The sequence below is a fragment of the Pteronotus mesoamericanus genome, unplaced genomic scaffold (assembly GCF_021234165.1).
Source record: "Pteronotus mesoamericanus isolate MK-2021 breed Mesoamerican mustached bat unplaced genomic scaffold, CSHL_Meso_final contig_347, whole genome shotgun sequence".
Taxonomy (NCBI): Eukaryota; Metazoa; Chordata; class Mammalia; order Chiroptera; family Mormoopidae; genus Pteronotus; species Pteronotus mesoamericanus.
Genome location: NW_026555137.1, coordinates 1,080,714 through 1,093,861, shown reverse-complemented (window position 1 = coordinate 1,093,861; position 13,148 = coordinate 1,080,714). Strand labels below are relative to the sequence as shown.

The 13,148-nt window shown below is 63.0% G+C and overlaps 1 protein-coding gene across 2 annotated transcripts in view; it reads left to right on the top strand.

Moving 5' to 3' along the window:
• Nucleotides 1-8,922, top strand: part of CAMSAP2 (calmodulin regulated spectrin associated protein family member 2) — a 35,653-nt gene extending 26,731 nt beyond the window's left edge. For both annotated transcript variants that reach the window (XM_054576542.1, XM_054576541.1), the window contains 8 exons: nucleotides 140-209; nucleotides 810-3,003; nucleotides 4,332-4,468; nucleotides 4,953-5,173; nucleotides 5,925-5,997; nucleotides 6,621-6,736; nucleotides 7,977-8,095; nucleotides 8,617-8,922. In XM_054576542.1, the coding sequence (XP_054432517.1) occupies nucleotides 140-209; nucleotides 810-3,003; nucleotides 4,332-4,468; nucleotides 4,953-5,173; nucleotides 5,925-5,997; nucleotides 6,621-6,736; nucleotides 7,977-8,095; nucleotides 8,617-8,922 (3,236 nt within the window). The remainder of the gene's footprint in view (nucleotides 1-139; nucleotides 210-809; nucleotides 3,004-4,331; nucleotides 4,469-4,952; nucleotides 5,174-5,924; nucleotides 5,998-6,620; nucleotides 6,737-7,976; nucleotides 8,096-8,616) is intronic.
• Nucleotides 8,923-13,148: the final 4,226 nt, after the last annotated feature.

Below are 13,148 nucleotides of genomic sequence, written 5' to 3'. Positions count from 1 at the left end.
TTTTCTTGATACTCCCCATATGCACCTACTTACTTTGTAGTGCTGTTAATGAATCCTTGAATGTGTGAAACCTGGTAAATTACTGTCAAGGGAACATTTTTTACACAATTTCAGTGACTTTTTTTTTTTGTATTTGTAGGAGGAATTAGAAGGTCTTCATCTATGTCTTATGTTGATGGCTTCATAGGGACGTGGCCCAAAGAGAAAAGGTAAACACAGAGAACTGTGTTAGTACATTCACGTTACCAAGACATGCTCGTTTGCTTTTTTGCTGTTAGCCAGGTTATAACAGACTTGACTTAGTACCTAAATTTGAAAAGGGCAACATAGGCGGGTGGCAGATCAAAGAGGCTACATGTGGAAGGTAGCGATGTGGTCCTGACCTTGAGGGCAGTCTGATCGCAAAGTCAGCCCCCCACCCGTGGGATCCGTATCTGGAGGATCCACATCCATGGACTCGGCCACCCTTGGGTTGAGAATATTCCAGGGAAAAAAAGCTACGCTCTGCTAACGCGCCCTGTGTGTCTGCGTGCGCCTGTGATGGAACCTGCACTGAGTGTGCACAGAGCTTTTCTTGGTGTCACCCCCCGAACAACACAGCGTTGTGTTTACGCAGCATCGACGTCGTATCGGGCGCTCCCGGTGTCAGCGGGCCTGCGGCACATGGCCGGGTGTGCGCGCTGTGTGCCGTGCGAGGCCGTCCGCACGGGGACCAGGGACGGCTGTAACTTTAAATGCTTGTTGTTCAGTGACAGACAATCGTTTCTCCTTGGCGAGTATGTAAGAATTTTCTCTTTGAATTTTTTCAGATCATCAGTGCATGGAGTTTCATTTGATATTTCCTTTGACAAAGAAAACACGGTCCCGAGACCCGCTCCCAACCAGGGGATCACACGCTCGCTCAGTAACGAAGGGCTTTCTCTGAGCAACAGCCGTGCACCTAGAAGTATCCGCAAACAGCCGCCCTTCAAGCGCGTGAATGGAGAGGAGGCGGCAGAGAGCATTGAGGAGGAGCTGAGTGTCGGCTCCCGCAGAGACCCCCAGGCCCATGTGGCCCTAAGCGCGAACGAACTGAGTCCCAGTGAGAAGGCTCACTGCAAGCTCCCAAACGGGGCCCTGCAGAACAGAGCTCTCCTGGACGGGCTGGGCGGTCAGGTCGAGACCCCGAGCATCGAGGAGGCGCTGCAGATCATCCACGACACTGAGCAGGCGCCGCACACGCCCCAGACCGAGCAGGTGGCCAACGGCTTCTTCCTCCACGGCCAGGAGGTGGGCGCCCTCCACGCGGACCTGCAGCTGCGGCAGCCGAGCCCCGACCCCATCACGGACGCCCGAGGTGCCTTGAGCCCCGTCACGGACGACACAGAGGTGGACACTGGCATCCACGTCCCTTCCGAGGACGTCCCCGAGACCGCGGATGAAGAGTCGTCCTTGCGAGACTACACCGTCAGCCTGGACTCCGACATGGACGACACGTCAAAGTTCCTCCAGGATTACGAACTGCGCCCTGGCAGCGCCCGCGAGGCCCTGAGTCCCTGTCCCAGCACCGTGAGCACCAGGTCTCAGCCGGGGAGCAGCGCCTCCTCCAGCTCCGGGGTCAAGATGACCAGCTTCGCGGAACAGAAGTTCCGGAAGCTGAATCACACAGACGGGAAGAGCAGCGGGAGCAGCTCCCAGAAGACGACCCCGGAGGGCTCGGAGCTGAGCATCCCGCACGTGGTCGCCTGGGCCCGCAGCCCGGAGGGAGCGGCGCCCCCGCAGCCGCGGGACAGCGCGCAGCTGCTGGCCTCCGAGATGCTGCAGCTGCGGATGAGGCTGGAGGAGAAGCGGCGCGCCATCGAGGCCCAGAAGAAGAAGGTGGAGGCCGCCTTCACCAGGCAGCGGCAGAAGATGGGGCGGACGGCCTTCCTCACCGTGGTGAAGAAGCGGGCGGACGGGGCGGCCCCGCTGCGCGAGGAGGCGGCCGGGGCGGAGGACGCGAAGGTGTACGGCGACCCCGCGCGGGAGCCACCGCCAGCCGGCGGGCAGCGGAGCAAGTCGCTGGCGGACATCAAGGAGAGCGCGGAGAGCGCCCCCGCCCGCTGGCCCAAGTCGCCCACGACGCCGGTGGACCCCGAGAAGCAGTGGGGCCTGGCGAGCCCCTCGGAGGAGACGGCGAACGAGGGGGAGATGCTGGAGTATACCCGCTCCATCGAGAAGCTGAACTCGTCCCTGCACTTCCTGCAGCAGGAGATGCAGCGCCTGTCGCTGCAGCAGGAGGTGCTGATGCAGATGCGGGAGCGGCAGGCCTGGGTCATCTCCCCGCCCCAGCCCTCCCCGCACAAGCAGGGCCGGGATCCCAGGCCCGCCAGGCAGGCCGGGCCGACCCCGGCCGGCGCCCCCTTCTCTGAGCCCCCGCGCCCCTCCCACCCGTCTCCGCAGTCTTCTCACAGGAAGGGCCCGTCCTCCTCCGCTAAGAACCAAAGGACTCCCCGGCCCAACGAGCTGAAGATCCCCCCCCTGACCCGCACGCTGGCGCCCCCGCGGTCGGTGGACAGCCTCCCTCGGCTGCGGAGGTTCTCGCCCAGTCAGGTGCCCATTCAGACGCGCTCGTTCGTGTGCTTTGGGGACGACGGGGAGCCACAGCTGAAGGAGCCCAAGCCCAGGGAGGAGGCGAGGCCGGAGGACCTGGACCCCAAGGAGGCCCCGGAGCAGCATGTGCCTCGCCCGGAAGACGAGGAGATGAGGCCTCTGGAGTCCACCGTCTCGGAGGTCCTGTCCCAGCCCATCACGGAGACCGTGCGCCTGACCCCGAACGAGGACCCGCTGGGCGCACCCGCGGGAGCCCCGCCCCGGCCTGCCTTCCCGCCCGCTGCCCCCAAGAACGTCAGCCTCATCGAAGTGTCCCTCTCGGACCTGAAGCCCCCTGTGCAGGCCGACGCGCCCGCCGACAAGGAGGACGGGGAGAGCGATGAGCAGCAGCTCGAGGATGACCAGAAGGTCTGCTGCGGGTTCTTCTTCAAGGTACGTCGGCGCGGCGGGCCCAGGTGCCCGCTCCCAGGGCGGGTCCCCGCTGGCCGCAGGCCCCGGGGGAGGGCTGGTCCCCGGGACGGCCCCTCCGGTCACGCGCTCGCCTGGACCTGCGCTCTTGCTGCTCTGCTGCTGCCTCTTTCCCAGACGCCTTTAAAAGCCGAGCTGTTCGAACCCTTCCAGGCCTCATGCTGATTTGTAAAGGGCTGGTGGCTTGGCGTTGCGCTTCAGCATGCGTCGGGGTCTTTAAGAACCTTGAGTATCTTCCCTTGTGTGTGTTTTTAAAGTCTTTTAAAAACTGACCACGTGGACTCCTGCGAGATGACACATCCAAAAGCACACAGAGCTACACGCGCACACACACGCCGCCCCCCCCCCGCCCCTCCCTGGCAGCTGTTGCTGGAGCAGCCTCTTTACCGCCCTGGGTGGCGCCTGGCACCGTCCTGGTCTCGCGGCAGATGCTGGACGGCACGCCGAACAGCGCCGTGGCTGCCGAGCAGCCCTGGCCAGCGCCACCTCCTCGCGGCGGGGATGCCGACGTTTTTCATAGATGTTCGGAAGACAAGAAAAGCCTCATAGTAGTTTTAAGTTTTTATCCTGATTGTCATTCATTTTCTTCGTCTCTGCGTTTTTCTGTGTTTTCCAAATCACCTGCAGGGAAGAACGGGGTTTTTTCAACTCTCAGACGCACATGCGAGTTTATCACTTTCCTTCTCATGAAGGGGCCGAGCAGCCCCCCGCCCACCCTGTCCCCCGCTGGGACACAGCCACAGGGGCTTGGGAGCACGTGTGGGCTCTGAGCGGGAGTGCGTGGTGGCCGCCGCTCCGAGGGGGCGCGGGCGGGCGGCGGGCAGCCTCCCTTCGGGTCCTTCCGCCTCGGGAGTGAGCGGGCGGGGGCCGGGGCCGTCACGGCACCGCAGCGGTAGCTCCACGGAGGTGCCGGGATTTGAGTTTGTTTTATGGAGCGTTTATCTTAAATCCTATTGAAATGCAATTGTAAAAGTGGGATGGGCTCGTCACTTAAATTATTTCACTAGGGTTGGGGGGAAACAACCCTGTCCCTTTTGTCCTTTCTGTGGTTGGTGGTGGTTTGCTAACTTCCGAGGTCTAGAAACACGTAACAGAATAAATTTGTGTCCTGTGTTAGTTGATAGAACTCCCCCCTTTAATTCACTTCTCCGTAGTTTCTGGAGCACGTCCGTGTGCGGGGTGGGCTTGGAATGCGGCTGCGTTGGGGGCTTCAGGAGTTCGGTTACAGGGGCGGAAGATGAGCAGCTGAGCGCCCGCGGCACTTCACTTCTTCTGATGGCATTCGTCCCCAGGATGACGAAAAGGCAGAAAACGACATGGCGCTGAAGCGAGCAGCCTTGCTGGAGAAGCGGCTGCGGCGGGAGAAGGAGACCCAGCTGCGGAGGCAGCAGCTGGAAGCGGAGCTGGAGCACAGGAAGGAGGAGACCAGGTGCGGCCGCGCGGGCGGGGCGGGGCGGGGCGGGGCGGGGCGGGGCGGGGCCGTGGGGCGGGGCGGGGCCGTGGGGCGGGGCGGGGCGGGGCGGGGCGGGGCGGGGCGGGGCGGGCTGGCGTCTCAGGCGTGTGCAGGGTAGAGGCCGCTGAGCTCCTGCTGACCGTTCGGTGCTTTTAGAAGTTAATTTTGTTTTCCCCAAGTATTACTTGGTTGTGTGTGTGTACCAAAGTTGGAGGCATTTCTCAAGTTCTCCAGAAATGACGGGAATCTAAAATCGCTGCGCTGGGTTTTACACACATACACGCCCCCCCCCCCCCACACACACACACACAGTCGATGGCACATTTGTGTAGATCATAACGGCCTCAACCCGGAGTCGTGTTTTAAGTGAACTGTTTGAGACGCGCGGGGACGGGTCTGAAGCGTCCCCATCGCGCGCTGCGGTCGAGGGGCTGATGGTGCGGCGGCCGCCCCCCCGCAGGCGGAAGACGGAGGAGGAGCGCCAGAGGAAGGAGGACGAGCGGGCGCGCCGCGAGTTCATCCGGCAGGAGTACCTGCGGCGCAAGCAGCTGAAGCTCATGGAGGACATGGACTCGGTGCTCAAGCCGCGGGCCCCGGCCGCCAAGCAGAAGAAGCCGCGCCCCAAGTCCGTCCATAGAGACCACATGGAGTCCCCCAAAACGCCCACCCAGGGCCCCCCAGGTAACTGCGCTCGGCACGAGAAGCCCCGGCCTGGCTGACCCCGCCCCCCACCTGAGCACGCGGCTCCTGCCTGGGAAATGGCAGGGGGCGCGCCGCCCCCCCCCCACGGGTGCTGTGTGCACCCCACTCCCTCGCATCCGCACGAGCGGCCCGGGCGGGACTGGGCCCTGGGTTCCTGGCCCTCCTCTGGCCGAGATGTGCTCAGGAGTCCCAGCTGTAGTCTTTGGAGATAAGAGGATGTATCTTCGTTAAATTCAACACTTGTCCTCACTTTTTAAGACAGTGTTTAACTTGTTGAAACTGAAGACCGTTGAGAATTCCAGAGAATTCCCGTAGTTACTCTAAAAATGAGGGGAAAAATAACACAAGTCTGCCTTTTTCTACTCAATGAAACTTTTTTGAGACTCAGTATTGGCGAAAATCAATCAATTTTTCACCTAAGTAGAGTTTACTTTTCCTGTTAATTTCTTCTATGTCCACTTTTTTTCACATAATCACCGTGTGTCTCCTATGACGCATGCCTTTTGGAATAACTCATAACGGCAATTTTATCACTCTTTCTGAAAAGCAGGCTCTTTGCCCATTTTTAATAAACTGCATGCATGTGTGGAAGCGCGTGTGTGTTTAGACTAAGGAGAGCGAGGCCCCGGAGTTGGCGCCGCCTGGCGCGCGGGCCGCCCCCGCCCCGCGCCGCTGCCGGGCCTCGGCTCTGTGTCCCGTCCGGACCGTGAGCGTGCCGCGTTTCTTTCAGTCTCCAGCCTCTCCCTGGCGTCGCTGACCATGGGCGACAACGAGAGTGTGCACTCGGGCAAGAGGACGCCCAGGTAACCTGTCGCTGGACACGTGTCTGGGGGCCCCCCCCCCTTATTCTACCTTCTGCAACAAACGAACCATACTCACAGCTTTTTATAAGTTTCGTTGACTATTACAGTGGTTAAAAGAAATTTGCGTATGAAGGGGTCTATTCACCGTCCACTGTCTCTCATTTAGAATTTTAGAATCACTGACATGGATGCTTCTCAGCCCTTTGGCTAAGACCCAGTGTAGAATTACTGACTTCGATAAGACGCTTCCCCTAAGCTACAGATGTTGACGGTGATCGCTGCGGTCGCGTGGCCGATCGTAGTCGGCAGGAGCAGAAAGCCCGCCAGCCCCCACGTTTGTCGCCCACCAAATGCAGTTTCTCCCCATCAGAATCGTCCCAGAGCAGGTCGCCCGCCCCTGGTCGAGCGGAGATGGGGAGTGAGGTCCGCGCCTGGCATCTCGTGCCCGCGGGCCCCCGCGGGCGCAGCCGCTTCCGCTGACGCTGTCACCCGGCACAGCTCTGAGCCGCTGCCTGCGCGTCGTTCAGCCTTGAGCTGGACTTTGCGGGTGCTTTGCCTACACCCTTCTGCTCCCCGAGTCGTCTTTCTCTGAGAGAGACGTGAAAATGCTGTGTTTCCTTTAGATCAGAGTCTGTGGAAGGCTTTCTATCCCCCAGTCGCTGCGGCAGCCGGAACGGAGAGAAGGACTGGGAGAACGCGTCCACCACGTCGTCCGTGGCTTCGGGAACAGAGTACACAGGTTCGTGCCTGCGCCTTCGGGGAAGCGCGGCAGCCAAACCCAGGGCGGGACTAGATGCAGACCCACCCCCCCCCAGAGCTTCGCTGGCTTCCCCCCGTCAGAGTCTGCAGGCGCGGGGCTCAGCTCAGGCCAGTCCCCTCCGTGATCAGGGAGGGGCGCGCGGGCTGCTGCTCTGCTGCTCTGCACGGGACCGCACCTCCTGCCCCTCCTGCTCCGGCCACTCCGGGCCGTGCTCTGGGTCTGAAGACGTTTTCCGTGTTTAGAACCTGCAGCTTTAAAAATGGGCAAGCAGCTCTAGCAGCTCAGACGCACTGCACACTGCGGGGCGTCCAGCCACACGGGAGCGTGGGGTCCTCTGCAGCCTGGGGCGGGGCAGCCGTCTTGGGCGTCAGCCAATGGACGAGCCGGGGTGTAGGGAAGGAGGCTGCGGCACGCCGGAGGCGGAGGGAGGGCACCCGGTTCCTGCGGCCCTGCCGTGGCCGCGCTGGGGTGGCGGGAGATTGGAGCTGCTGATGCCCCTGCGCCGCAGAGTGGCCGCCTCGGACCCCTCTGACCGCTGGGGGGACGTGCACAGATGCCCACCTGCCGGTGGCTGGAGACGCGCCCTGGGGGGTGGTCAGTAGCCCAGGAGCAGGTCGGTGCTGCCGATCAGGGCGACCTCCCTCCCCCGAGGAACTGGTCAGCACGCTGCGGAGGGGGCGGCCCAGTCCCCGCGTCCAGGATGGGGCTCTGTCGGGTGTTGCGTGGGGCGGGGGGGCTGGGCTTTGCATGCTCCCCCTCGTGATGGGCGCGGGAAAGGCACAGGGGCCTCTGGGTTTGTGGGCCGAGGAGCAGCCGCCAGTGGAAGTGCCCAAACCCTGGGGGGTGAGGAGCGAGGGGACACGGGGCCTCGTCCAATTAAACGCACCCGCGGCGCACAGGCACCCCCCCGCCCTGCTCCCCAGGAGCCCTTCCAGGCCGGGGAAGCGGGAGTGGGCGGGGGACCGCAGGCCCGCCCACCCGCCACGCTGCGGGCGGCCGGTGCTGGGGTGGGTGTCCCGCCGGGGCACCTCTGCGGACAAACCGTCTGGGTGTGGCTGGGGGCGGCCGCCCGGGCCCCCCAACCCCCAGCACAGGACTGGGCTCCTCGGACCACGTCCACTTGGTGGCGGCGGGGGGGCGGGGGTCGCTGCTGCCACCTGATGCTGCCCGCCACTGGCCTGGGGCCGGGGTCTCCATCGTCCTTCAATTCTTGCCACAGGACCAAAGCTGTATAAGGAGCCCAGCGCCAAGTCCAACAAGCACATCATCCAGAACGCGCTGGCGCACTGCTGCCTGGCCGGGAAGGTGAACGAAGGCCAGAAGAAGAGGATCCTGGAGGTGAGTGCAGCCGCCCAGGCGCGAGCGCCCACCACACTGCCGCGGAGCCAGGGCTGCCCAGGGGGAAGGTCTGTCGCTGCCTGCGACTGGGAGGCCGCGGTCCCGGCCGTGCGGGGGCTCCAGGCCTCGCCACCATGGAAGTCGTAAGCAATTGCCGGCCCAGATTTGGGTGTTCGTGTGCCAGGAACGCGGGCGGCGGGGTGTCCTTTCTCCCGACGAAGCTCCCTCGTGAAGGCACCACACCCGCGCCCGGTGGTGACGGTGGGGTGGGGTGCGGGGGGGCAGTGTGCCTGGGCCGGGCTCCGCAGCCGGTCGGCGTGCAGCCCCCGGAGCGCGCGGAGCCTCGGCGTGAGCTGGTCCGTGCTTTTCCAACGAGAGCCTGCTGTGCCGGGGCAACACGCGCAGTGTTTCAGCTCTTCAGGATGTATATTTTAGGTTACACGCCATCCGATTTGACCGAGAGACGTAACGGTTACTCAGAAACATGCTTAAGGGTTTCTCTTGTTTTTTCGATTCCGCAGGAAATGGAGAAGGCAGACACTAACAACTTCCTGATCCTCTTCCGGGACTCGGGCTGTCAGTTCAGGTCTCTGTACACGTACTGCCCAGAGACGGAGGACATCGCCAAGCTGACCGGCATCGGCCCCAAGTCGATCACTAAGAAGATGATCGAGGGGCTCTACAAGTACAACTCCGACAGGAAGCAGTTCAGCCACATCCCTGCCAAGACCTTGTCTGCCAGCGTCGACGCCATCACCATCCACAGCCACCTGTGGCAGACCAAGCGACCCGTGACGCCCAAGAAGCTCCTGCCCACGAAGGCGTAGGGCCGGCGCCCGCGGCCCGCGCGCCCCTCTGCTCCCCGGGGAGCGCCTTCCCCGTCGCCCGGGGGCTCGCGGCCGGGGGCTCGCGGCCGCACCGCGCCGGCGCTGCGGGCGGGGCGCGGGAGGCGCCTGCCGCATGGGGGGCGGTGAGGGCAGGAGGTGGTGGCAGCGCTGTGCTGGCCGGCGGGGAGGGGGTCACCCGGGCGCTACCAGGTGCCGGGGCGTGGCGCCCTCCCGGTCACACACTAGTCGGACTTAGGTGGAAGTGGGGCGGAGGTTGCAAATGATGGGTTTATTCGTTGCTTTTTTAAAACTTCTCATGTACGTGCTTGTCTTCAGATGGTTTGTCCTGTCCTGTCTGTCTGTGGGGTCCATTCTAACTTACTTTGGGGTTTTGTTTCGCGAGGAGACCCTGCGAGTGGGAAGCGCGCCTTCCCGGGGTGCTCAGAGGGACGCCGTGTGTTCGTGGTGCCAGCGCCCTGCCCGGCGCTGACCGTCGCGTATTTATTACTCACGCAAGTATTAACGCTTTCCGATGAACTGAGGGGGAGGGGTCGTGAAGAGCTGCTAGTAGATTTGCTTTAAACCACATGAGCTTAACCAAGACTACGTGGTGAGAAGTCGCTGATGCAGTCGGCGTTCTCCGGCCGCCCCGGGGGGCCCGGGGGGCTCGGGCCGCACAAGGCTCACGCTCTGACGCGAGTCGCTCCCCGAGCTGGCGGAGCGAGGGACAGGGAGGGACACCGTCCTGCAGGCGGAAGGCGTCCGCTGGTTCTCACCATCTTTCCTTCGTATTTATACCTGTTACAAAATTATATTTAGAATTTTTAAACATGTACAAAGGGCTACATTTTACTTTTAAAATAGCTTCCTGTTCCTTTACTTACATTGAGTTCTTTTTTATGCCGTTCAAGAAGGACAGCTTAGGCCAGCACACACGTGACGCCCCTGCGTGACTCGCTCCGGCGGCCGTGCGTGCGGGGCGCCCGCGGGAGAGCCTTCGTTCTCAGGAAGAGACTTGAATGATCATGTGACTGTTGTGTGTCGGTGTTGTGACTGCTGTGTCATGAGGGGGTGGCGGTGCTGTGTCGCATACGAGACGCCTGGCGCGTTTCCTGTGGCGGGAAGGTCGAGGCTGAAGTGCGTACGCTTCCGAACTCGGTCGTGGAGAGGAGGAACCAGGGTCCCCTACGACGTGTTTCCGTGTTTCGAAAAGCGCAGGAGCGCGTCCCTGAGCAGAGCCCCCGCCCCCGCAGGCCTGACTGTTCCTCAGATGCTGTCAATATTTTACTGTAATTTATGTTCTTATATTTATGTATATTTGTTAAAACTGTAAAAAAGTTCACAGATCTTTTTCCAATATCTGTGCAAGATACATGTGTAGCTCAAAACTATCCGTGACCTGCTGTTTGCATGTCAGAGACCAGGCCATGTCACTGCTATATTTTAAGTGTATACATAACATGTACATAATCTATGAACATTAAAAACGGGAACTGCACATTTACTTTTCAGTTCTATCCCATGAGAAGGAAATAGTTGTCAAGTAATGTTTTAGATTAAGTCTGGTTGGAAAAAATAGTAAATGAATCGAATTAAAATGTGATAAATAGTAGTCGAAAGAAAATTAGTAAGTAGTTCCCATGACTAAATTTGTTCTTTCAAACCAGCTTCCCCTCGGCTGAGCCGCCTTCTCCCTGCTCCGTGGCCACGGCACCAGCAACGGGACGCAAGTCTGCGGAGGAAGCGGCGACCGCCGCACGGGCTGCCCTTAGGAAACCACATTTCGACAGCTCCCCAGGTGGAAGGGCTGCCCTCTCACCTGCCTGCCACATGTGGGTGCTCTTGTCCTCGGGGTCACAGCTTGTGACAACTGTTCGGTGATGTTTGCCGAATCGCGGCGCGGCTGCCAGGCGGCTGCCATCTGCCTTCCTGCGGCTTTTCGGTTCTTTCAGGACGGCTGATACGGGGTGTTTGTGTCGTGTGTTTTTGTTTCGTTGTTGTTTAAAGCCAAATGCAGCCTTTTGTGATGGCTTCGCAGGCGCCGCAGGGCAGCGTGCGGTGTGGGGTGCGCTGACCCCGCCGAGCGGGGCTGGCGGGGGCCCCGCTGCAGTGCTGGGGCGGGCGTGGGGCAGGCGTGGGGCCGCGCCTGTGGCCTGAATCGAGCGCGGCCCCGGACCGCCTGCTGCTTGAGCGCAGCGTGGCGTTGCTGTGGCCCTCCTTGGAGGAGGGCGCGCTCACAACAAAGGTTAGCTGTGTCTCAGCCTCTGTTTAGATCGAACAGCTTGCACATTTACGAGAGGCAAGTGTTACTGCCGAGGGACGTTGGCGCTGTGTGTTCAGCTGGCCCCTTCCAGGGGCGCGTGAGTGGCGCCTGCCGTGTGCTGGTCCCAGCCGTGCTGCTCCCTCCGCTCCCTGCGGGGAGCCAGTGACAGTCGCGCTGGAGCCGGCACCCGCACCCGCACCGCACCCGCACCCGCACGCCGAGCGGCCAAGTGACGCTCGGATCCGTGACCGGCCCTGGGGCGTCAGCTTCTCACTGGGATCCTCGGGGTTTTACTTGTGTTTTTCCAATTCTCCTCACTGAGACCAGGATGATTTTTAAAAAATCCTAATGAAACCACCAAAAAAACAATCTCCCCACATCACCGTACGTGACAGGCACCTGCCTCGCTCCTCCGCCAGGCGCTCCTGTGGCGCAGCAGAGCCACCTGACGCCACGGGCGGCTGTGGACGCCTCCACCCTCCCCGCCGCGAGCATCTGCCCACACGCTGCGGCCGTGCGAGAGAAGAGTCTGCGGACGCCAGGGAGGCTGCGTCCCCCGCCCCGGGTGAGGGCTCAGCCGGGCCGAGGCGGGGCCCTGGCCTGTCGGCACACGGACCCCAAGGAGCCGCGCCAGGAGAGTGTGGGCGCGGGCAGCCCGGCCCCACCTCCGGCGGGCGCGGGGGGCTCTTGGGAGCCTCCGCGTCTGCCAGCACCACTCCCTCCGCGCCGTCCCCAGAGGGTGCTGCCAGGCTGGGGCCTCGCCGGCCTCTCCGCCGCAGGGTCTCAGGAAAGACGCGTCCGGCGAGTGGGTCCTGGCCTGGAATTCAGAGTCAGACCCTGCGGTGGGGAGGGGCTGCCCCCAGAGCCCTGGACGTCAGGGGCACCGGAGGAGCAGGGTCCATCGCTCGGGCAGCATGGTGACAGCGCCCCTGGGGAAGCCCCCGCAGGGCGGAGGGGACCTTCCCGGTCCTGCCGCGAACGGCGAGAAGCGAGTACCGTCTGTGAAGTAGCCACTGGGAAGCCAGGGCACGGCCCCGCGGAGAAGCTCCGTGGGCAGCGGAGGGGCCGCGGAGAGGAGGGCCGCCCTCTCCAGGGGGTTCTGCGCCCTTTTTATATTGGGGGGCTCCCCTCCCACTCGCCCTGAAGCCCGGGCTTGTTTTCGCCTCTGAGAACGCGGACGTGGAGTGAGGTGGGGCCCTGCTCTCTTTCCTTGAGGGCCCGTCTCCCCTCGCCCACCCGAGGGCCGCAGGGGAGTGGGCCCCTCCCCCCAGGCTCGTGCAGCTGCAGGCCACAGGCTTTCGCAGAGTCACCTCCGGTGGCAGGGGGCGTGTCACAGGTGCCGGCCCTTCCCAGCCGCCCCCCACCCCGCCCCTGTGTGGGGCTGGACGCCTCTGAAATAACAGCGTCCGACACGCCCCGCACGGCCTCGGGCGTGCGGGGGTGACCCTTCCCCCGGTGTGCCCGCCAAGCCTGCACACACACACGCCCAGGGCTTGGGGCACTGTCTGCAGGAAGCCCCCCACCCCCGGTGGCCAGCCCGCCATGGGGACACCCCACTCCCAGCTCAGTGCCCCCCCAGTCAGCGTGGACCCACGGGCAGGCGGCCTGCAAGGTCCTCCTCACGCTCCGTGTGTCCCAGCCGCCAGCTGCTCCACCCGGAGGGACCTGGCGCCGTCCCAAGCCCACCCACTGGCCTCCCGCTGGGCGCAGAGAAAGCACGCGTCCCGGGGCAGGAGCAGCAGGGACCGCGGCCACTGAGCCGTCCCCTGTGAGGCCGCGTGGCACCCCTGCACAGTGGGCACCTGCTGAACCTGCTCCCACCCCGCCCAGGGCGGCCGGGGTCACCTCCCCGCAGATGGAGGAATGGGGCCGAGGGGCAAGCGGCCGCGGAGGGCAGCCCCCGGCCGCGGCTGGGCCGGCTCGGTGGTCGGCGGTCCCCCGCCCAGACGGAGGGTCCCACAGC